The sequence below is a fragment of the Capricornis sumatraensis genome, chromosome 23 (genome assembly GCF_032405125.1).
Source record: "Capricornis sumatraensis isolate serow.1 chromosome 23, serow.2, whole genome shotgun sequence".
Lineage (NCBI taxonomy): Eukaryota > Metazoa > Chordata > Mammalia > Artiodactyla > Bovidae > Capricornis > Capricornis sumatraensis.
In genome coordinates this window covers 42,706,809-42,731,676 of record NC_091091.1, presented here as the reverse complement: position 1 = coordinate 42,731,676, position 24,868 = coordinate 42,706,809, and the positions used below count along the sequence as shown (strand labels likewise).

Sequence of the window (24,868 nt, the reverse complement as noted above, 5' to 3'; positions counted from 1 at the left end):
TTAATAAGAGGGTTCAACTTTAAGTGAGACACATTTCTCTTTTGTGCTAAAAGAAATGCCATCTAATGGCTACATATGTTGTTAATAAATTAGGAAAAGACTGATAAAAGTTATATATTGTAAAATCCTACTCCAGGAGATGGTGAAGGACAGGGAAGCCTGGCATGCTACAGTTCATGGGGTCACAGAAAGTTAGACACAACTTAGCAACTGGTCAACAACCTCATGTCCCTAACTTCAGAGTGATTTATAAATGAATAAACTTTATATTAGTTCTCACTTGAAAGAACTAAATTCATCAAAATACTAAATGAGTGTAAACCATCCTTTTTCACCTAAAATATCAGGTGAAAACATTTAATTTCCAGAGTGAATTCATTTATTTTTTAGAGGCAAATATATCACCTAACAACACATAAATGATAGGTATAGTTTCGGAAAATTAAGTCTGCCAGAGAGAACTGTAATCTCCTTGATTTATGTGCCTTAATGCTTCAATGCAGAATCTCAGCATTTCATACATTAAACAAAAAAGGGCTCTGGAAAGAATAACTTGTATCAGTTCGGAAAAGGAGAGAGTTTCTTCTGCTTTCTGGGTTGACTGAGATAAAACAAGATGACTTCTCTCATTTTACACCAAACACTGAATCTGAAAGTAATAAGCCTAACAGAGAATAGGTCAGTTCTAATTATTATTTTTCTATGCACAGCTACAATGTGACAGAACACAAAATTAACAGCCCCAATGTAAACCAGTTTTACACATACCAAACATCACATATAATTTTTTATCTGAAATAAACAATAAAAAAGGTAACATGGTGATTTGAAATTAAAGGTTGCAAGTCTTAAGTACCCAGTTTTATAAGAATAATTAATAAGAAAAAGAAAAAATATCACTTACATATTCTAAGCACTTTATATACCCCAAACATAAGGTCTTTGTAAAAATTACAAGAGTACTCCAATCAAACACATATATAGTACAAACTAATGAAATGCTTTAGAAACCCTTAAAACAATCTGAACATCTGAGCAACCCAGAAGTGTATGTGAATTTCTTACAAAAGTGAAAAATATGGGAAACAAGAATAATTTATGACTCTACCACATTAAATCTTAGTGTACAGTACCAGATTTACAGTAAAAGTACAGTAAAATGAACATGAGGTCACTTTATGCAAGTAAACAGCGATCCTCAAATGACATTAAATAGCTGCTTTACCTCTTGGCGGTTTGGTTTTATAATAAATATGTAATAAATATCTGCAGTACTCTGTACATGTTGAGTGCTTATCTTTCTCCATTTGAAAGTCCTTCTCCAGAGTCATAATGTCTCAGAGGCATCCCAGAGGGTGGGGAGTTGGGATGCTGCAGCAAGTCCATTAACAAATCAATCTTATTATCTATGTGCTCCTGGAGTTTATATATTTGCTGATCAATGTAGTCTGTAAGTTTCTTTTCCATCAGTTCCAAATTTTTAGAAAGAATCTTTTCCAAGTAGGAACAAATGGATTGCTCTTCGAGTCTAGAAGTAAATTTAAATAATAATGTAACGACTTTCTTTATATTATAACAAAAACAACCAAACTGTAGTACAATAAAGTAGCCACAACTTTGAAATTTGTCTCCACAACTATATTCTGACTCCTTGCAACATATTTCCAACACACCCAGCAGGCAACCACAATGCTGAATGCCCAAAGCCACCTTATTTCTTTAATTCATTAAACATTTAAGCACAAAGTGAAGTGAGAGTATAGAAATGAAGATGATGGAACTTCTACCCTCAAAGAACAGATCATTAGATAGAAAGGGTCTTTTTCTATTTTGAGCTCCAAATCTAAAGTTATCTTGTGAATTTTTTAAGGTCTTCTAAGTACTTCCCTAAGCAATGGTACAATTGAAATAGTTGTGTTTTTTTTTTTTAATCCACACAACCTTACTAAATTACTAGAAGCTTCTATGAACAAATGTGTACAGGCTTTTATGTGGACAGATGTTTTCTTTTCTCTGGGATGAATGCCCAGGAGCATGACTGCTGAGACACACGGTACCTATATATGCTTAGTTATTAGAAAGTGCCACAGTATTTTTTAGAGTGGCTGTAGCATTTTACATCTCCATGAGTAATGTATGAGAGATCCTGTTTCTCCACACCCTCATCAGAACTTGGTATTGTCACCATTTTACACTTTTTATTTCATCCATTTGAGTAACTGTGGAGTGGTATCATGTGGTTTTAATGTGCCTTTCCTTAATAGCCACGAGGTCAATAGCACATCTTCCATGTGCTTATTTGCTTTTGTATATCCCCTCTGGTAGAATGTCTCTCTATGTCTTCTGCCCATGTGCTAGCTGGATTTTTAAATGTTGAGTTTTAAGAGCCCTTTCTATATTTTAGATGTAAGTCATTTATTGGACTTGTGATTTGCAAATTTTTTTCCCAGTTTGGAATTTGTATTTTATTCCACTTCACAGAGTCTTTTTTATTGTTATTCTTTTTTTAAAGAGTTTGCTTTTTTTGGTTTTGGCTGTGCTAGGTCTTTGTTGCTGCGTGGGCTTTTCTCTCTAGTTGTGCCAAGTGGGAGCTACTCTCTAGCTGCGGTGCGCAGGATTCTCAGCGCAGGGGCTTCTAGGGCACACGGGCTTTAGCAGTTGTGGCTCCCAAGCTCTAGAGCACAGACTCAATAGTTGTGGTGCACAGGCTCAGTTGCCCTGTGGCATGTGGGATCTTATCAGATTAGCAATCAAACCGCTGTCTCCTGCACTGGCAGGTGGATTTTTTTTACCACTGAGCCACTGGGAAGCCCCCAGAGTCTTTCACAGAGCAACATTTTGCATTTTCATGTGGTCCAATATATTTTCAATTATCCTGCTTCTCGTGTCATATCTAAGAAGTCCTGTCTAGGTTCCCAAAGACTGTCTCCCGTGGATTATTAGAAAACTTCCATTGCTTCATGTTTGACACTTATGGCTCTGATCCATTCTGAGTGAAGTTTTGTATAAGGTACGAGGTTTGGGTCATAGTTCACTTTTTGCTCTTCGGATATCCATCTGCTCCAGCACCATGAGTTAGAAAGACTCTTCTTCCTTCACTGAACTGCTGTTGCACCTCGGGCAACACTCAGTTGAGCACACCTGTGCGGGTCTATCTCTGAACCCTCTATTGGGCTCCACTGACCCCGTGTCTGCCCCTCCGCCATCACTGCCCTGTCTTGATACTCTCGCTGTAGAAGACTCAACACTGGAAGAGGGACTCCTCCCACTTCATCCTTTTTTCTCAAGGTTGTCTTAGCTATTCTTCCTCTTTTGCTTCTCATAGAATTTTTAAAATAATCTATGTCTATGTCTACAAAATATTGTGGTGAAATTTTAGTATGTATTGCATTAAACCTACATATCAATGGGGAGAACTGACAACTTTACTGTTAAAAACTGAATTTGTAACCATCTCTGAGAAACAACTATCCAGGCCCAGCTGGTTGCACTGAGGACTCCTATCAATACGAAAAATCTTAAGAAGAGATAATGCCATTTGTACACAATCTCTTTTAAGATGTGGAACTCACTTTATGAGGCCAGAATTATCCTCACAGGAAAAACCAGAGACAGGATAAGAAAAATACAGACCAGTATCTCTAATAAATTAGATGTAAGAATACTCAACAAAATATTAGCAAATCAGATCCAACATTATATAAAAATTACAGCCCACAACTAAGTGGGATTTACTCTAGGTATGCAAGGTGGGTTTAAGTTTTGAAATTAATGTAATTGACCATAAGAACAGATTACAGAAGAAAATTCATGATCATATAAATGGCCATAGGAAAAATATTTGACAGAAACCTATTCCTGATGAAAGAAATTCTCTGATAATTAGGAAGTAAGGAAGTCTAAAGTATTACAGTAATTTAATACTTTTAAAGTATCAGGTTGGTACACAAGTAGTTGCAGTTTTGCATTGTTGAAACCTGCTGTTTGACAATGGAATACATTCTTAGACAAATGTAGTTATGTTACACATCATTTTAATGTGCATTCTTGCTTTATGATTTTTTTGCTAATGACTTATTACTTGTTGTGTATTTTATATTAGGTTAGGGAAATGATCTTAGACAAAAAGCAAATTCAAGCCATTTTCTTTACCATCAGAGCCACCAGGAAAGTCCTTTGAGTGATTTTCTTATTCTACTTCAAAATGGAAAATAAAGCAGTGCAGACAACTCCCAACATCAAAACACAGTTGGTCTAGGAACTCCTAAGGAATATATGGTGCAGTGGGGATTCAAGAAGTTTTGCAAAGGAAACAAGAGCCTTGAAGATAAGAGCACAGTGGCCAGCCATGGAAGTTGACAATGACCGACTGAGAGCAATCATTGAAGCTGATCCTCATACAACTACCCAAGAAAGTTGTCTAAGAACTCAACCTTGACCATTCTATGGTCATTTGACATTTGAAGCAAATTGGAAAGGTGAGAAAGCTGGATAAGTGCTTGCCTTGTGAGCTGACCAAAAACAAACAAAAAAATCATTTTGAAGTATATCTTCTCTTATTGTATGCAATGATAACAAACCATTTCTCGATTAGATTGTGACATGTGATGAAAAGTGGATTTTATAAGACAGCCAGTGATGACCAGCTCAGTGGCTGGATTGAGAAGCAGCTCCAAATCACTTCCCATCTTGGTGGTCTGCTGCCCATCTGATCCACTACAGCTCTCCGAATCCAAGCAAAACCATTACATCTGAGAAGTATGCTCAGCAAATCAAGGAGATGCAAAGAAAACTGCAACACCTGAAGCCAGTATGGGTCAACAGAAAGGGCCCAGCTCTTCTCCTCGACAATACCTGAGTGCACTTCTTTTCCTCGACAACACCTGAGTGCACATCACACAACCAATGCTTCAAAAGCTGAAAGAACTGGGCTACAAAGTTTTGCCTCATCAGCCATATTCATTTGACCTCTTGCCAACCGACTACCCACTTCAAGCATCTCAACAGCTTTTTGCACGGAAAATGCTTCCACAACCAGCAAGAGGCAGAAAATGCTTTCCAAGAGTTTGTTGGATCCAGAGGCACAGATTTTTACACTACAGGAATAAACAAACTTATTTCTCGTTGGTAAAAACGTGTTCATTGTAATGGTTCCTACACTGACTAATAAAGATGTGTTTGAGCTTAGTTATAATGATTTAAAATTCACGGTCCAATAACCACAATTAAGTTTGCACCAACCTAATACTAAAGTAATTTAAAGTAGTAAAGACTAATGTTATCTTTCCTTGTCCTTCTCAAGTAAGAACCACTTTTCTGTTTCAATAACTTATTAAACTCCTCAAACTGAATGCTATTTTGGAACATTATAAAAAAAATTCAACCAACAGAACTACTTCATTTTATATGTAATAAAAGTATAAATCCAAAGATTGAAATAGTTAAGTCAAATAGTTAAGCCAGGACTATGATTAGAGTCCTGAATTCCAGTGCAATATTTGGATACATTCCATTTATACAAAGGATGGGGAACACACTAAATAGCTACTAAATAGCAGGACTGGAAAAAATTGGAATTATGAAACCAGAGGATAAGAGGCTGTATACCATAAATAATTAAGAGCTGAAAACTGTCTGGATGACTCCAAAATTAGCCTGGTCACACATGATCTACACGGAAAATCCACTGCAATGGCTCACTTCATACAATCAGGCAAACAGTGTACACATCATGGCTACCACAGCTCCTCTCCTTTCATACAGGTTAACTCTCTACTCCGACCCTTGTTTGCTCCTTATACTCCTCCCACCAAACGCCTGAGAAGTGCTCGGCACCTCCAATTTACACACTTCTTTCAAAGCAACGCATTCTACTCTGCAGGATATTTCTTTCCTCTATTTCTATCTGTGTCAATGGTGAAATGTAAAAGCTTCTACAGTTCTCTCCGGAAACAATTTCATGCAGAAGCTACTGAAACAAACCTCTTTCCTCCACCTGCTTCCGCACCCTCCCCCACACCCCACCTCGACCACACGGGTCTAAACACTTACGTGACACCCCCAGCGCCTCCGCCGGGCTTGGTGATGCTGTCCTGCCACTTGGTGCCGGGTCCCACCCGGAGATGGCTCACCTGGCCACACAAATTCTGCAGAAGAGGCAGCAACTTGGAGTTAGGTATGTGTGAGCTGTCACTTGCTTTCTTTGATAAGAAGGAAGATAAAGCATTCTTGAGATCATTCTCAAGAAGAGAATGGCTTTGCGGCACAATTTTACACTCTTGGAGGCTGCTCATACTTCCTCCACCAGCTGGCTGCAGACTTTCCTCAGTGTTAGCCTCCGAGTCTTCAGTCACGTTTCCAGATGTCAGTCCAGTCCTGAAAGGAAAAGGTGTGGAGGATGACTTGTCGAAGGCTCTCGCAGTAGACGAGGACCGCAGCCCCATCACGTGCTCGTGTCCCGTGTTTCCCAGTATCGACTGCAGCTGCTCTCCGATGGCAACACAGTTCTAAGGAAGGCAGATAAGGAAACAGCAGGAGCATTAATGATAATGACAGCTAACTCTGGAGCAACCTAGAGTCAGGCAAGGTGCCTTCTTCCATCTGAGCCTCAGAACGTTCACATGGAGTCAGCTACAGCCACTGTCCCAATATTGAGTTGAGGAGAAAAGACTAAAGCTAACCCGGCCAAAGCAACACAGCCGTCCGTGGCAGAACTAGGACTGGAACCCCGGACACCCAGCTCCAGAGTCAGGGCTTCTAGTCATTTCAGCGTAGTTTTGCTAAGGAAAATCTTCAAATAAATACAAGCTTACTTAGTAAAATTGCACAGGCATATTTTAATGTTTCCACTACAAAGGCCTTCTTAATCTATGGTATTTTCCAATGAGTCACAATAATTGGTAATTTTCCTAGAATTAAAAGTCACCTGCCACTGTCACAAATGTAGGCCACCCTAAAGAAATACAATTTGTTTTCACTGGAAGATAGATTAGACACTTGCTTAAAGTCTGATGTTCTACTTATATATTTAAAGTCTGCATATTTTTGTGACATTTTCAATGATTAAAATGAGCTAGCTACCTTTTAGCCATATCTGCTGTAATAATTTATAGGGTAATGATTATGTTTTGTGACCTCAACTCAACCAGCTAGGCTATATTTGTTCCTGAGAAGACTGGCTCACATCTGATAGCAGGTTACTGTCTCCTATAGAGAGGCATACTTTTGCTATGTTCTTCAATTTTTCCACAAGAGAAAAGCAAAACTACCTCTAGCCTAGCTAACTGTTACATTTTATGGTGCCATCCTAAATTCTAAACCCAGATCTTTACTAGAGATACTTATCAGGGAATATCATCCCACAGTGATATTATTGTTCAATACCCTGTATGAGAGACTAAGAAAAGTATTATTCAAGATTATGTGAAGACCCTCAGTCCATATATTTTCTGGATATTTGAAAAATGATTCTTGGATTAAGTGAGCCTCAAACTTACTTATTCAACAAATAATTTTCCAGAAATCGACTCTGCGTTAGGTACTGTTTCAGGCCCTGGAAATAAGCCAGTGAACAAAAAACGAAAATCACTGATGTGTGGACAGTACAATCTAGGCAGCAGGGAGAGACAGACAACAAAGAAAGAAAGAAATCCTGTGGATGGAGACGGTGATACTTTAGGGAAAATACAACAGGGCATATGAATAATGAGAGCCAGGGAAGTTGGTGTGTGGGAGCAACAGGGCCCTAAGGAACTTCTACTGAACTGCCCACTGGAGAAACTCCCTTTACAACAAAATATTACCTTCTTCTATTGAATGCAAGTTTTAAGTAAATATTAAATTATTCCTAAACGATGATTACATACAATTATACTTATAAAATTTAAAAATTAGACCACTCTCCTTTGGTGAAAAGAACCTTTACTCAATCATAAAGGCAAAACTCGATTATTTTTGGTGGTAGCATACCTTTGATACTACAAGAAAACTTTATGATAGAAAATTTAAAATTCCACAAAATTGCAGTTACATAAATACTGGACTCAATGGGCTTCCCTGGTGGCTCAGAGGCTAAAGCGTCTTCCTGGAATACGAGAGACCCGGGTTCGATCTCTGGGTCAGGAAGATCCCCTGGAGAAGGAAATGGCAACCCACTCCAGTACTCTTGCTTGGAAAATCCCATGGAGGGAGACGCCTGGTAGGCTACAGTCCATGGGGTCGCAAAGAGTCAGACACGACTGAGCGACTTTACTTACTTACTTAATGTCAAAACTGTAAATGACAATTAATTTGCCAGAAATTTTAATTAGAAAAATCTAAATGCAATTAAGGCATCTGCTATATGAATTTTTCTTTTCTGATATAATAGTATTATAAGAAACTCACTGATCATAAAAATTAGTCATATCCTTCTAGAGAAAAGCTCTTAAGGTGATTACTCTTTACTTTGTATTAAATGTTGAGAAATTCACAGGTTAGTCTATATGACAGTGCAGGAAATGAACCAACTTTAGATGCTCGTGGCTATTCTTCTACTTCTTTTGTTTGCCTTTATTCAATTCTTAATTTTCTTGAGCTGTCATATGTTGCCTTGCAAGGGACAGCAAACCTTTTTTAAAGTAGGCAGAAAAAAATATATAAAATGATTCATATTAACTGACTGTTTAGGGCACATGTCATATCCTATTAACATGTGGGAAAAAACATACAGCAGGCTTAAAATCATGAAAGCATTTATGTAGAATTGTGTCCATATACTTGTACATGTATATTTAATTTCATATATGTATACATATACTCCAAGATTTCTGAAAAAATTTTTATGAACATCTCATAGGATTTCTGAAGATCATCTTTAATTTAATTATAAAGAATGTGCATGTATAAGTATCACTTTAAAAAAGCAAGAAAAAAGATCTTATCTTTTTAAAGCTGTAAAAGGTAAACAATAAAAATCTTGAATAACTGAATATGTTTTCTTTGAGAAAATATATTTTCTCACAGCTTTCACTCAGATAACTTTAAATGACAATCATATACCAGGTGGAGAAGGCGATGGCACCCCACTCCAGTACTCTTGCCTGGAAAATCCTATGGCTGGAGGAGTCTGGTGGGCTGCAGTCCATGGGGTTGCTAAGAGTTGGACACAACTGAGCGACATCACTTTCACTTTTCACTTTCATGCATTGGAGAAGGAAATGGCAACCCACTCCAGTGTTCTTGCCTGGAGAATCCCAGGGACAGTGGAGCCTGGTGGGCTGCCATCTATGGGGTTGCACAGAGTCGGACATGACTGAAGCGACTTAGCAGCAGCAGCAGCATATACCAGGAATTTAGAGACAGAATTCCCACTCAATTATTCTAAACTGCTAAAGTAAAAACAATCAGCACATTTGAACTTCAAAACAAGAAAATAAGAAATCACTTTAATAAAATTTTTCACAAGGGACAGGCGAAACAGGGAGAGGCCGGTAAGCTGCTCCCAGGTCCTTCCTTTCGCCTTCTGGACAGGCCCTGCCCCAATTAACACATGAAGGTTCTAAAGAGTATGTGTCATTACACCCCTTCCACAGGAGGAGGGGTTCTGATTATGAAACATTCCCACTTTATACTCAACAGATAGTTACAGAGCTCATGTGACACTTTACATCTTATCACCTAACCTGTGGCTCAGATAGTAAAGAATCTGCCTGCAGTGTGGGAGACCTGGGTTCTATCCCTTAGGTGGGGAAGATCCCCTGAAGGAGGAAATGGAAACTCACTTCAGCATTCTTGCTTGGAGAATTCCATGGACAGAGGAGCCTGGCAGGCTATAGTCCTCAAGATCGCAAAGAGGTGGACACAACTGAGTAACTAAACACTATCATCTTATCACTATTCAAATTGACTCCCTGAAGATCTCTAAGGAGTACTTGTTGATAATCTGAAGGGCATATATATTATGTACTTACCTGGAGCCATAAACAAGACAGCCAGGTCCTATTTGCATGAAGTTTATATATTAGTGAGATAAACAGAACAATACATGAATAAAAACAAAAATAGTCAAGAAAGCTCTAATGAAAATATGATAGAGATTTGGAGGAAGAGGCTAATTATTTTAAACAGGGTGGTTAGCGACGGTCTCACTCAAGATGGAACATTTAAGATGAGGCTGAAAGAACAAGAAAAGGGCAGACTTGCTAAGATCAAGAAGAGGGGATTCTGGCCAAAGAGAACAGTTAAGAGTGCAGAGGTCCTGAGGTAGGAACACAGGTGGCTATCTGGGGAACACACACCTCAGAATGTCTAGAGACGAGCATCTGAGATGTGACAGGAGATGGGGTTGAGGAGGGAACGACGGCCCAGATCTGAGATGACAGGGTGAGGAATCTGGATTAACTCTGGGGTGAGGGGAAGCAGTTTGGGGACATAACACAGGGGAAGTCGAGTCTGATGGACCCTCTGAGATCATTCTGGTTGCTCTGTGGAAAGGGAGCACTGGAGCAGGAGCACCTGTTAGGACCTCCTGAGCTATGCAAGTGAGATCACTGTACCAGAGAACACAGAGGATGGACTCTGTTCTTTTTGAAGCTCTCCATTCTGAGGTTTCCAAGATCATCACCAGCTCTCCTAAGTCTGCCCATCCATCCAATGAAAGAAAGAAAGTTGCTCAGTTGTGTCCAACTCTTTGCGACCCCATGGACTGTAGCCTACCAGGCTCTTCTATCCATGGGATTTTACAGACAAGAATACTGGAGTGGGTTGCCATCTCCTTCTCCAGGGGATCTCCCCGACCCAGGGATTGAACCCGAGTCTCCCGTATTGTAGGCAGACGCTTTGCCATCTGAGCCACCAGGGAAGTCCCTCCAATGATATTCCTATTAAATTAATATTGGCAAATCTCACAGAAGTTATATGATTTTTTAATTTGTATTTCTTGTTTTAAAGTTTCACATCTAAAATTCAATACTTCCAAATTAAACTCCTTTTTCCCCAAGTCACTCCCTCCGTTGTGTTCCATGTGTATTATTAGTATCAGCATCTTCAAAACTTTAGTTTCTCACTGGATTGTTTTTCTCCCTCAAAACTGATACTAAGTTATGGTCAAGTCTCCCTAGTACCACTGTTGTAGCATCTCACAGCCCAGCACCAGGTTCCTCCTTCAAGTTTAAGCCCTCTTTAACCTTCATCTCGATGAGAAATAACAGATGTTTTCTGTCTTGCAGCCTCACTTCCTGTTGACCCATCTTTATACATAATAAGTTCAGTTCAGTCATTCAGTCATGTCCGACTCTTTGTGATCCCATGGACCAAGCACGCCAGGCCTCCCTGGACATCACCAACTCCAGGAGTTTACCCAAACTCATGTCCATTGAGTTGGTGATGCCATCCAACCATCCCCTCCTCTACTGTCCCCTTCTCCTCCTGCCTTCAATCTTTCAAATGAGTCAGCTCTTCGCTATCAGGTGGCCAACTATTGGAGTTTCAGCTTCAGCTCAGTCCTTTCAATGGACACTCAGGACTGATCTCCTTTAGGATGGACTGGTGGGTCTCCTTGCAGTCCAAGGGACTCTCAAGAGTCTTCTCCACCACCACAGTTCAAAAGCATCAATTCTTCAGCGCTCAACTTTCTTTATAGTCCAACTCTCACAACCATACATGACTATTGGAAAAACCATAGCCTTGACTAGATAGACCTTTGTTGGCAAAGCAATCACTGGTTTTTAATATGCTAAGTTGGTCATAACTTAAGAGTAAGCGTCTTTTAATTTCATGGCTGCCGTTACCATCTGCAGTGATTTTGGAGCCCAAAAAAATAAAGTCAGCCACTGTTTCACCATCTATTTGCCCTGAAGTGATAGGACTGGATGCCATGATCTTAGTTTTCTGAATGTTGAGCTTTTAAGCCAACTTTTTCACTCTCCTCTTTCACTTTCATATAGGCTCTTTAGTTCTTCTTCACTTTCTGCTGTAAAAGTGGTATCATCTGCATATCTGCATATATGAAATATCAGTAAATATTTCTCCCAGCAATCTTGATTCCAGCTTGTGCTTCTTCCAGCCCAGCATTTCTCATGATGTACTCTGCATATAAGTTAAATAAGCTGTGTGACAATATACAGCCTTGATGTACTCCTTTTCCTATTTGGAACCAGTCTCTTGTTCCATGTCCAGTTCTAACTGTTGCCTTGTGACCTGCATACAGATTTCTCAAGAGGCAGATCAGGTGGTCTGGTATTTCCATCTCTTTCAGAATTTCCCACAGTTTATTGTGATCCACACAGTCAAAGGCTTTGGAATAGTCAATAAAGCAGAAATAGATATTTTTCTGGAACTCTCTTGCTTTTTCCATGATCCAGTGGATGTTGGCAATTTGATCTCTGGTTCCTCTGCCTTTTCTAAAACCAGCTTGAACATCTGGAAGTTTATGGTTCACATATTGCTGAAGCCTGGCTTGGAGAATTTTGAGCATTACTTTACTAGCGTGTGAGATGAGTGCAATTGTGCAATAGTTTGAGCATTCGTTGGCACTGCCTTTCTTTGGGATTGGAATGAAAACTGACCTTTTCCAGTCCTGTGGCCCCTGCTGAGTTTTCCAAATTTGTTGGCACATTGAGTGCAGCACTTTCACAGCATCCTCTTTTAGGATTTGAAATAGGTCAGCTGGAATTCCATCACCTCCACTAGCTGTGTTCGTAGTGATGCTTTCTAAGGCCCACCTGACTTCACATTTCAGGATGTCTGGCTCTAGATGAGTGATCACACCATCCTGATTATCTGGGTCATGAAGATCTTTTTTGTACAGTTCTTCGGTATATTCTAGCTACCTCTTCTTAATATCTTCTGCTTCTGTTAGGTCCATATCATTTCTGTCCTATATCGAGCCCATCTTTGCATGAAATGTTCCCTTGGTATCTCTAATTTTCTTGAAGAAATCTCTAGTCTTTCCCATTCTATTGTTTTCAGCTATTTCTTTGCACCGATCACTGAGGAAGGCTTTCTTACCTCTCCTTGTTATTCTTTGGAACTCTGCATTCAAATGGGTATATCTTTCCTTTTCTCCTTTGCTTTTTGCTTCTCTTCTTTTCACAGCTATTTGTAAGGCCTCCTCAGACAGCCATTTTGCTTTTTTGCATTTTTTTTCTTGGGGATGGTCTTGATCCCTGTCTCCTGTACAATGTCACAAACCTCCGTCCATAGTTCATCAGGCACTCTATCAGATCTAGTCCCTTAAACCTATTTCCCACTTCCACTGTATAATCGTAAGGGATTTAATTCATACCTGAATGGTGTAGTGGTTTTCCCTACTTTCTTCAATTTAAGTCTGAATTTGGCAATAAGGAGTTCATGATCTGAGCCACAGTCTGCTCCCGGTCTTGTTTTTGCTGACTGTATAGAACTTCTCCATCTTTGGCTGCAAAGAATATAATCAATCTGATTTCAGTGTTGGCCATCTGGTGATGTCCATGTGTACAGTCTTCTCTTGTGTTGTTGGAAGAGGGTATTTGCTATGACCAGTTCCTTCTCTTGGAAAAGCTCAATTAGCCTTTGCCCTGTTTCACCCTGTACTCCAAGGCCAAATGTGCCTGTTACTCCAGGTGTTTCCTGACTTCCTACTTTTGCATTCCAGTCCCCTATAGTGAAAAGGACATCTTTTTTGGGTGATAGTTTCAAAAGGACTTGTAGGTCTTCGTAGAACCGTTTAGCTTCTTCAGCGTTATTGGTCGGGGCATATAGTTGGATTACCATGATATTGAACGGTTTGGCTCGGAAATGAACAGAGATCATTCTGTCATTTCTGAGATTGCAACCAAGTAGTGCCTTTCGGACTCTTTTGTTGACCATGATAGCTACTCCATTTCTTCTAAGGGATTCTTGCCCACCGTAGTAGATATAATGGTCATCTGAGTTAAATTTACCCATTCGAGTCCATTTTAGTTTGCTGATTCCTAAAATGTCAATGTTCTCTCTTGCCATCTCTTGTTTGACCACTTCCAATTTGCCTTGATTCATGGACCTAACATTCCAGGTTCCTATGAAATATTGCTCTTTATAGCATCAGACCCTGCTTCTATCACCAGTCACATCCACAAGTGGGCGTAGTTTTTGCTTTGGCTCCATCTCTTCATTCTTTCTGGAGTTATTTCTCCACTGATATCCAGTAATATATTGGGCACCTACCAACCTGGGGAGTTCATCTTTCAGTGTCCTATCTTTTTGCCTTTCCATACCATTCATGGGGTTCTCAAGGCAAGAATACTGAAGTGGTTTGCCATTCTCTTCTCCAGTGGACCACATTTTGTCATACAAAGCTAAAAGACACCCACAAACTTTATAACAGCATTCGGAATCCTCTATGATCCAGCCCCAGTCCACCTGATGCTTCTCCTATCATATCTTCACTCCAGAGAAATGAACTTCTATTCCATTTCTAGCTACATCCTACTCCTCCCAGCACTGAAGATTTAATCTGAACTATTCTCTATCTCTTAAGTTGCATCTCTCCAAACTCACTTGCTTAATCCCACCCTTTCTCTTTAAAGGCCCAGATAAAATGCCACTTTCTTTAATAAGCCTTTCCTAGTCTTTCCCACGGAGAAGGCAATGGCACCCCACTCCAGCGTTCTTGCCTGGAGAATCACAGGGACAGGGGAGCCTGGTGGGCTGCCGTCTATGGGGTCGCACAGAGTCAGACACAACTGAAGCGACTTATCAGCTGCAGCAGCAGTCTTTCTCAACATTTCCCACTTACATGCCCTGAGTTCCCTATTAAGTCTATAGAAATCCTTAAAGACAGGCTATAGACTAATTCTACCTTAGAACTTTTTAAAGTAATCAAAACAGTGCATTATTTATGAAAAAGGGGCCAAGTAAATGCTTGCTGAATGAATGAGCTAGAGAATTCACAGAAAATTGTGAAGTCTGTAAAAACCATTTTTTTTTTTTTTTTTGGGCAAGATGCAATTTTTACATAAATCAGTAAAGATAACAGGAAAAAAATTATGTCACCACATGTTGTAATAAAGTGCTATCATTTAAAGAATTGTAATGGTTTCTGGAAAGAAATCCATTCCTACTCACCTGCTGCTGGAATCTCACCATATTCATCAACTGCTGAGCTCCAGGTGATAACTTTGACCCCATGGACTCCATGATGGTTTGGACCTTCTCCAGGTCTATCCTTGATCCTAGAGTGGGAGAGCCTGCTGAAGAAGGTGCCGAGACTGGCCTTACGTGTACCACAACTTTACTGATGAACACACAGTTCTTTTCACCAAAGGAGAGCAGCTATTATAATACAAAAGACCGGGAAAATTAATAATGGTAATAAAAACATCCATTATTTAAGGTCATTTCTTGTCAATATTGAAGTAACACTGAAGCATTCAAAAGTCTAAAAATTAACCTCAAGTATATTTTAAAGTTTCTCTAGTCACAGGAAAAAGCTATAAAGAAGTACATCAACTTTAAAAAGTCTTTTTGTAACTAAAAAAATTAAGTGTAATTTTTGTTAAGTGTAATTAATGTCTTACTTAATAGTTTAAAGAATTAAAGATAAACTATTCCAATCTGAGTCCTTAACATACTGAAACTTTCCATAATATTATGTGATGTTAAATAAGACTCACTAGAAGCCCATGCAAAATGTTGGTTGATAGTTAATACAGTTCAGTATTTTAGAATTTAGAATAAATTCTAAAGGAATTCTAACAGAATGTCCAGATGACTTAAGAGAGCTCAATAGTTTGCACATAGAAAAGATGAATTCACAGTGATTTTCTAATTTGTCAAGAGAGTAAATAAAGGTCAATCTTTGAGCCTAGTTCTTCTGACTTCTCTCCCAGGAGCTTTTCCAATGCTTTATGCTGCCTCATTTTGTTCATGCTTCTAAATCAAGATGTTTCCTGTGTGCTGCAGGACTGAAAAGTAGCAAGTAAAGTAAATTAAAGTCAATCATGTCCACTCTTTGCGACCCGTTGGACTGTAGCCTACCAGGCTTCTCCGTTCATGGGATTTTCCAGGCAAGAATACTGGAGTGGATTGCTATTTCCTTCTCCAGGAGATCTTCCCGACCCAGGGATTGAACCCAGGTCTCCTGCATTGTAGGCAGATGCTTTACTGTCTAAGCCACCAGGGAAGTTCAAAGTGGAACGCAAACAGGATTTAGAATCAGACAGACCTGAGCTCAGTGAGGGCTGTGTCTGGATGACCCTGGGCAGATGCCAAACTTGAGCCAGGGGTAAAATCAGTTCACATGGTTTTTATAAGGATTGTGTGTTAAAATGTCCAGTGTATATCACTGAGTGAGTGCTCAAAGATACGCATCAGTAACTATCATTTAACTTTCATATACTATTAAAGGTACTACTGGCCCAGGAGAGGCCTTCATACAAACCCAAAGATTTTCCTAAATGAAACTCTCTGCACTCCCTGGTACTTCCACAGCACAGTTACAAATCCCTTTCACCTTCAGAGACAACAAACCCATACATCACACAAAGACACAGGTGAATACAGGTCTATGATCTGTTGCACCAAAGATGTGACTGTCATTAGCAAGTGAGTAAATACCTTATGAAATGTATACACCCACATTTCAACTTCCATATTATTCCTGTTCTGCTTTTTAATCCCCAAACCTTTCTCAGGAGTGAATGTGGTGCCTATTTTCCACACTGAATCAACCTATTATCTGTCTTGCCCACTATAATATTAGCAATGTGATGGCTTCATTCCAATTTATTTCATAACTGCTAATTCCTAAATGTTAAGTACCACAGCTGTCATTAATAGGCATTCCAATATGTGTGGATGAATGAATCACCTTAAACAACTTTAGAAGCTATTAGTATATACACCTAAATAACATCTTTGCTCTTCTGTAATAATCAGCACAGAATTTTAGAGATAAAAATAATCAATTCAATAATTTATTTTCTTCAGTTCCCTAATATTACCCATAAAGTAGGTCCAAACAAAAATGAATAAACTGGCTCAAGATTATTCTGCTAGTCAGCAAAAGAGCCTACTTAATAGCCAGGGCTTATGGTTTCCAGCTCTATAGCCTGTCCCTACACCTGACAACATCAGTAAACTTCACTTTAACAATATCGTTCATGCTGAAGACACCAGTCCAATTCTCTTCAACTTTGTGTTACCCTTGTCTGAAAGTTCTCTAATTATATTTTATCTTTCTAAATATTTTGGGGCCAAAACTGCATGTGCTTTTTTTTGACACCTAAGTTTCATAAAAAGATAACAAATCTTTTAAACTTACATATTCAAGTAAATAAACTATAACTTAGTTAAAATTTTTTTTTAATCACAGTTTTTGGAGGCTTCAAAGTAAAATACCACTGTATTATCAACAGTACATGTCATGACATAGCAATGTAATAAATGTTCAAATTTTAAAAGAAAAATGCATAATTTTTTAGAAAAGAATTTTTTTTTACAGTTTACTATTTCTGAACTAGAACTAGAGACCAAGTTGGACTAATTATTCTACCAAATCAACAGAAAGTAAGTTTATATACAGTAGAAAAACAACTATAGTTTTCAAATTAGTTAAAATTTAGGGATGACTTACCTTTATTTTACAAGCATGTGTGGGAGACTCCAATTTTAGATATTTTTTGTACAAAGTAATCTTTTCATGTTCACTAAAAATAAAAAAATATAAAAAGTTTCATACATTATCATTTATAATAGTTACATTTAAAAATAAAGGTTTCCAGGACAATATTTAAATCCTGAAATTCAGTTTTCCTGGTGAAACATAAACAGTGGGGATTTCCTGTGGAGTTGCCCTGGATATAAAAACACTATCTGCCACTTACTAACTACATGCAAAAATTAAATTATACCAACTGTATAATCATGTAGCACAGAGCACACCATAAAGCTCAAGAATATATCCATTATATACAACATGCACGGTTCACATTTTGACTCATATTAAGGAACGATTAAGACAGAATCTTTGTAAGAAATTGGGGGGAAAAAATCAAAAAGTATAATAATGGGTTGAGCATGCTGACATGGCAGTCTTAAATTCATGTACTCTTTGTAAACGGTTTCTTACAGGAAAATGTTCAAAGTTCTAAACTGATAAGACAAATTAATTTTTGGAAAACAGAGCCTTGTAAGTTAAATAAAACAAATGTGAAACACTTACCAGAGTTTCATTCTAATAAAGCTCTTCCACTAACTAGCTATGATATTTTATTTATTTATTTCAACTTCTCTCTCTTCCATTAGCTCTCCATTTCCATATTTATAAAAACAACTAGGCTGCTCTAGACTGTCTCTAAGATCCCTAAAGGCCTAAACTTCTAGGTCTGCTGGTATGTTTTTATCTTCTCTCTCCTAGTGTTTAGCACCAATGTCAGAATCAACAAATACTGCAAAAGCTCAAGAAAATAAAACACTACTTCAGAAGAACACTTCCACATGCATAAGGCACAAACCTGTTATCCAGAACATTACAAACATTCTTGCCCCTACTGGTTCCACAGTACTCCTCTCCTAAGTACACTTCCATATTTCTTGCTGAACTTAAAATGCCAATAGAAACGATTTCTTCACCTCCATGAGGGTCACATCTCAGGTAAAGGAAGCAGAAGTTTTCATCTTGGTTGTTCAGGTTCCTTTTCAAAATCACATGATCCTGGCTGAAAAGAAAATGAAGAATATACCTATAGTTCTCTGGACATTCTCGTTAATCCACTTACTGGGCCACAGGGTTGACATATTATCCAATTCACTTAGGTCTGCGTTTGGAGTCCAAGTGCACTCTAAAGTGAAAGTGAAGTTGCTCAGTCGTATCCGACTCTTTGCCACCGACGGGCTGTAGCCTACCATGCTCCTCTGTCCATGGGATTTTCCAGGCAATAGTACTGGAGTGGATTGCCATTTCCTTCTCCAGGGGATCTTCCCGACCCAGGTATCGAACCCGGGTTTCCCGCATTGTAGACAGGCGCTTTACCGTCTGAGCCACCAGGGAAGTGCCCACTCCAAAACACTGACCAAATAAATGCTCAATAAAGAAATCATGACGAAATGATGCTTTAGACGAGGGTCTCCACTGTTTTACCTTGACTTCTATCTACATTGTATGCGACTTCCTGTAACTGCCTGAATAGTTAATGAAGTAAAGGACAAATGAGTGCCATTTTCAAAATCAAGTTTATGAAGATTTTCGACATTTGGATTTGTAAATGCCTATTTTGCTAGACAGGAGGTTTTTGTTTCAGGATAAAAGAGGCCGGTTCTGATCCCGACAAGGGGCCCCAGGAGCCGACGAGATGGACTCAAGGGGTGTGTGTGAAACGCTGTCTCCCGCTCACCGGCCCCCCGCCTCCAACATTCACACCCGAGTCCCCTCAGCTTTCCCGCGGACGCCCCTCTGTCCTCCCGCCACCCAGGCCCCGCCCTTTCGCCCTCACCGCCCGCACGGCCCCGTCACCCGCTCGGCTCCCGCTTCGGGCGCAGACCCTCTCCCCTCACGGTCCCCGTCTCCCCTCGCGGCTCCCCCAGGAGCGCGACTCTGTCCCCGAGCACAACCCAGGCCCCGCCGGCCCAGCGCACCCCGAGGCGGGCGGCGCCAGCAGCTCCTCCCAGTCGGCGTCCCGGGCGCCGAGACCTGCCCGGGTGAGACGGAGACTCTGGGCCAAGGCTCCGCACGCGGCATCCCAGGAAGAGGCCAGGGTCAGGCGGCGGGTCAGCGACCCGTGTAGGGTCTCGGTCTCCATTCGGCCACGCACGGACCAGGCCGGCTCCGGAACCTCTCTTTATAGCTCTTTAATTTTCCGTCAGACCAAGGAAGGGTAAGGGCAACTTCCGGCTCGGCTGGCGGCAAACCTGACAGCCGCGGCTTCCCGGCGGCGTCGGGAAGAGACCAGCTACCGAAACACGCATGCGCCTGCCGGCCGGTTTAGGTGGCGGGGCTCCCAAGCTGCTGGGGAAAGAGCTGGAGGGAGGCGCATGCGCACTGGCAGCCCCGTCTAAACCCTGGGATTTGCGCAGGCGCGGTGCAGAGCGCGCGGGAACGCCGCGGTTATTCGACGTTAACCCTAGAACTGAAGCAGGTTGTGTTGCTCCCGTTTTGCTGGCCTGACCGAGTTGGGTTGGTCCATTGAGGAGAGTCCATCGCGAGTTCAGTGTGGTGTCCGTTCCTCTCGAGATCTGAAGGACCTTTTCTCGACCCTGGGTGTCTCAGGAGTGGACGCTGATAGTTTTTGCCGATGGCAGTTGTGGTGCTGGGGGTTGGGCGCGGCGCGGGCGGGCCGTGGAGTCGCCTTGTCGCTCCTCGCCCGGCTCCCACACGCACTTTCCTCCGAGGGTATCAGGTGGGTGCCCGCAGTTCGGCTTTCGCCGAGGAGGTTTGGACAGTGTACCCCGCAGCGTGGGGCCGGGGCGAATTTCTAGGGAAGGTTTGGGGCCCTGGGACGTCACCCATCCGAGCCCCTCTCGTATCCCCCGGGCACCACCGGGCCGGATGGAAAGTGGAGAAAGACAAGGGCCGGAAGGGGCTTGCCCCACTGGTCTGCACTCCAGGCCCCAGGAGGAGCGATTAGGAAGGCGGCCTTGGGTCTGTTGTGGAGCTGTAGAATCTGAGCTGGACCTGAAGGGCCTTTAAACTTTGGTCCGGAAAAGTGGTATTGGATGGAACTTTCCAGATGCCCGGGGGATAGCTAGACCTATGATGCCTTTCTGCCCCTTTCTGTCAGCCCCACCTTGTGAGAAAAATGGACCGTAGAGGTGACTCAGTGGTAAACAATCCACCTGCCAAGCGAGAGACTCAGGTTCATTCCTGGTCGGGAGACCCCCTGGATAAGGAAATGGCAACCCATTCTTATATTCTTGCCTGGAGAATTCCATGGACAGAGGATCCTGACAGACTATAGTCCATGTGGTCACATAGACTCCGGTGAGACTTAGGGTCTAAATAGCAGCAGCAGCATGGTCTTAGAATAAACGTCACAAATCTTATTGTAAAAAATATATCTCAAGACTGTTGAAGCAAAACATTGAAAGCAATGACATTGACACAAGAAGCATGTAACAGAGTTTGGAAGAAGATAATCCTGAAAAATCTAGTATCTCCTACGTCTTTAGTTGTTAGATACTTAAGTTATGGAGCCTTAGAGAATAATATTGTGGCATTTCACCAATTACAGATGAGCTCTCTTTTTCCACCCCTGCCACAGTTCATTTGTGTGAAGGAGTCTAACCTGAAAATGCTGGAAACAAATATCTTTATGGTTTTTATTTCTTTCACCGAGGAGGTTTGTTATTTTGTTTTTAGCATTTTGGTTGAAGTATATTTTTATTTCTTCACTTGCTTTAGTAAGTCATATTTACATTATTCTGATGTATCTTTCAGTAAATATGCAATTATGAAAAAAATTTCTTTGACTCATATCCTTTTCTTGTGATGTACCTTTTTTTATTTTAAAAGTTTTTATATTATCCACTTTGAGACTTGAAACAGAAGTTAAAGGACATGTAACAGTCTGAGGAGAGGATACATCTGATGTTCCATCAGATATTCACAAGCTTTCTGTAAAGAGCCCGATAATTTTTTATGAACTGTGGTGTAGGAAAAGACTCTTGAGAGTCCCTTGGACAGCAAGGAAATCCAACCAGTCCATCCTAAAGGAAATCAGTCCTGAATATTCATTGGAAGGACTGATACTGAAGCTGAAACTCCAGTACTTTGGCCACCTGATGTGAAGAACTGACTCATTGGAAAAGACCCTGATGCTGGGAAAGATTGAAGGCAGGAGGAGAAGGGGCCGACAGAGAATGAGATGGTTGGATGGCATCACCAACTCTATGGACACGAGTTTAAGTATGTTCCAGGAGTTGGTGATGGACAGGGAGGCCCGGCGTGCTGCAGTCTATGGGGTCGCAAAGTCCATGGGGACACAACTGAGCAACTGAACTGAACCAAACTGAATAAATTTTTAAAATTTTGTAGGCTGTTTTCTGTTGACACTACTTGAGGCTGCTGTTTTACCTTGACCGCAAAAGTAGGCAAGTTCTCAACAAATGAGTGTCACTGTGTTTCAGAATCTTTATGGACACTGACATTTTGAATTTCATGAAGATTTCATGGGGTAAATGGGTATGTCTGAATTTATTTCTATGTCTGAATTTAGAGGCTCTGCTGGGGTAAATTGTTACTCGATTGATAAAATTCATGTTTGAGTCATTGTCCATGACACATGGTAACACCTGATGGGTTCTAGACTCTTTCTGATACTAGGGGGATCCAGAGTTTGTTCCTAATAAGATTCACACCTTGAAGAAAACACTTTCAATGTACAGTAACTCAGCAATCAAGTAACCACGGGAATAGAAGGAAACCAAGAGATGAAGTAGTTAGCTCTGTAAGGAAAGCCAACATAGCCTGTGTCCTTAATCATGACTTAGCTCATTCAAGACTGTTTATCTCAGAATCATTGCGCTTCAACAGGAAGGAGAAGGAAAAATAAAACATTTTTGAGTGAGAGGAAAGGAAACCCACAGTTAATTCAAAGTGTTGGATTCAGTGAGGGTGAGCAAAGTAGGTTCCTTTACTTAAGACAAATGTTTGTTTAGAGTTAAAGCAGGAGCTGGAAAACCTTAAGGTAAATGAAATTCACATTTTCAGAGACGTACAAGCAAAGGTCATGGAGGCAGAGAAAAAGGAGCAACTAACATGGGAGGCGGGCCGGATGGGAATCAGTGAAGATTTTACAGAGGAGATGGTGCTTTAGTGAAGCTTTGCAGGATTAGTATTTTAGCAGATAGAAAAGGAGAGACTAGCGAGCCATCTAGCCAAGGCTCAGGCATGAAGATAGATTGGCTGTGGGGAAATACAGTGGGAAATGAGGCTGGAAAGATACATTGAGATGTGCAGTGCCTGGGGTGCAGAATTTAAGATGTTCACTCGGTCAGACAAGTGAAGGGTTGGCACATCGTTAAGTAGAGGGTTGATTTCAAAATCTCCCATGTTCTGGTAAGATGGAGTAGATGTACCTTTCCTTCAGTCAGTTCAGTCACTCAGTCATGTCCGACTCTGCGACCCCATGAACTGCTGCATGCCAGGCTTCCCAACTCCCAAGGCTTGCTCAAATTCATGTCCATCGAGTTGGTGATCCTGTCCAACCATCTCATCATTTTTTTGTCCCCTTCTTCTCCCTCCTTCAATCTTTCCCAGCATCGGGGTGTTTTCCACTGAGTCAGTTTTTTGCATCAGGTGGCCAAAGTATTGGAGTTTCAGTTTCAACATCTGTCCTTCCAATGAATATTCAGGAGTGATTTCCTTTAGGATGGACTGGTTGGATCTCCTTGCTGTCCAAGGGACTCTCAAGAGTCTTCTCCAACACCACAGTTCAAAAGCATTAATTCTTTGGCGCTCAGCTTTCTTTATAGTCCAACTCTCACATCCACACATGACCACTGGAAAAACCATAGCCTTGACTAGATGGACCTTTGTTGGCGAAGTAATGTCTCTTCTTTTTATGTTTTTTTTTTTTTAATGTTAGCTCATATGTTTATTAACCAATATACAATTACTTGTCTTCTGGTTTGTTGAAACAATAGGTCAGACAACATTTGCCACAATAATGTCTGTTGAAGTGAGTGGCCATAAAAACTCCAACACCACATTCATCCTGGCGAAGGCGGCTGATTTTGCCATTCTCATCCACCTCATAGTATTTCAGAACAGCCAATTTAACCCTCTTTCTCTTATGCTTGTTCTTCTTGGGAGTGGTGTAAGACTTCTTCCTTTTTTTAGCTCCACCACAAAGTCTCAACACTAGATGAAGAGTGGACTCCTTTTGAATGTTGTAATCAGACAAAGTACGTCCATCTTCCAGTTGCTTGCCAACAAAGATCAGTCTTTGCTGGTCAGGAGGAATTCCTTCCTTATCCTGGATCTTGGCCTTTACATTTTCTATTGTATCCGAGGGCTCGACCTCAAGAGTGATGGTCTTCCCCGTCAGGGTCTTCACGAAAATCTGCATCTTGGCAGCGGTTGCACTGCAGATGGCAGATCCGAAAGCTCCCTTCTTTTTAATATGTTGTCTAGTTACCTTATGTTCTGTGTTAACTGTGCAACTAAACCCTGAACATGTAAAGCAAGACTCTGAAAGATGGAGAGAAGAAAACAGACTAGCTAGTAACCTTTGAGATTCAAGGAAACCTAGTGGTGAGTCCCCTGGATTTTGTTTTTTCCTCACATTTCCAGACTTGGATCTGAAGAAGCTGGCAACCTGCAAACACTATTGGGGGCAGACAAAAAAGCCCAACAAAAGCCTATGTTTCTATCCAAAGGAGTAGGAAACAGGAAGCCTAAAAAGACGGTGTTCCAGTCAAATACCAGAGAAAATGGTATGGCCCTACTCTTCCCCATCTCCCCACTACTCCCCTCTCCCAGCAGAGACTGCGTGGAGAAACTAGACTTACATTCCACCAGGCTTTAAAGAAATTTCCCAAGCCCCTCTCTCCAGGTTAGTGCCAGAGAAGGCTGAGTAGAGCTGAGACTTTCATCCCTAGGTAGTAAGTAACACCTCTTCTTATTCTCTGTGGTGTCAGTGGAGACCTTGGGGACTCTGGACTCCCACACTCACCTGGTAGATATGAAACACTATTCCACTTAACTGCTGGGGTGATATCAGAGGAAGCCTAGAGGCAATTCAGGATTTTTACTATCTCCCAGCAGTAACAAAGACACCTGCACAATGGTGTCATTGGAGACCAAAAGCATGAGGGATTTTTTTTAGTGTTCACCATAAGAATCTAATTCATCTCTTAGAGATAAAACTCATGAAAGTGTGCCCCTGTTCACTAAAACCAAAACTGAGACCCCAAGGGGAATGGTTTTTTTTTT

General features: G+C 40.8%; 2 protein-coding genes across 2 annotated transcripts; both read right to left on the bottom strand.

Annotated features, from left to right (window-relative positions):
* Positions 1-10: 10 nt before the first annotated feature.
* Positions 11-19,736, bottom strand: LOC138070417 (ATPase PAAT-like). Its single transcript, XM_068961642.1, has 6 exons — positions 19,573-19,736; positions 18,453-18,656; positions 17,573-17,645; positions 15,064-15,270; positions 6,052-6,506; positions 11-1,528 (listed from the first exon to the last, which is right to left on the bottom strand). Exons 1-6 carry the CDS (start codon positions 19,734-19,736, stop codon positions 1,294-1,296), a joined length of 1,338 nt encoding a protein of 445 aa, XP_068817743.1. The 3' UTR covers positions 11-1,293.
* A 3,810-nt stretch (positions 19,737-23,546) lies between these two features.
* LOC138070412 (ubiquitin-ribosomal protein eS31 fusion protein-like) lies at positions 23,547-24,002 on the bottom strand. The gene has a single exon (XM_068961635.1). It carries the CDS (start codon positions 24,000-24,002, stop codon positions 23,547-23,549), a length of 456 nt encoding a protein of 151 aa, XP_068817736.1.
* Between the last annotated feature and the right edge of the window lie 866 nt (positions 24,003-24,868).

Bases quoted from the DNA above. Each gene is read 5' to 3' on its own strand.
- LOC138070417 (XM_068961642.1), bottom strand. From the start codon at position 19,736: ATGGAGACCGAGACCCTACACGGGTCGCTGACCCGCCGCCTGACCCTG. The intron at 17,646-18,452 runs GTTTGTGCCTTA...TTTTATTTTTAG, and splicing joins TGTAATGTTCTGGATAACAG to TGAACATGAAAAGATTACTT. The intron at 15,271-17,572 runs GTAAGTCATCCC...GTATTATAATAG, and splicing joins CACATGCTTGTAAAATAAAG to CTGCTCTCCTTTGGTGAAAA.
- LOC138070412 (XM_068961635.1), bottom strand. From the start codon at position 24,002: ATGCAGATTTTCGTGAAGACCCTGACGGGGAAGACCATCACTCTTGAG.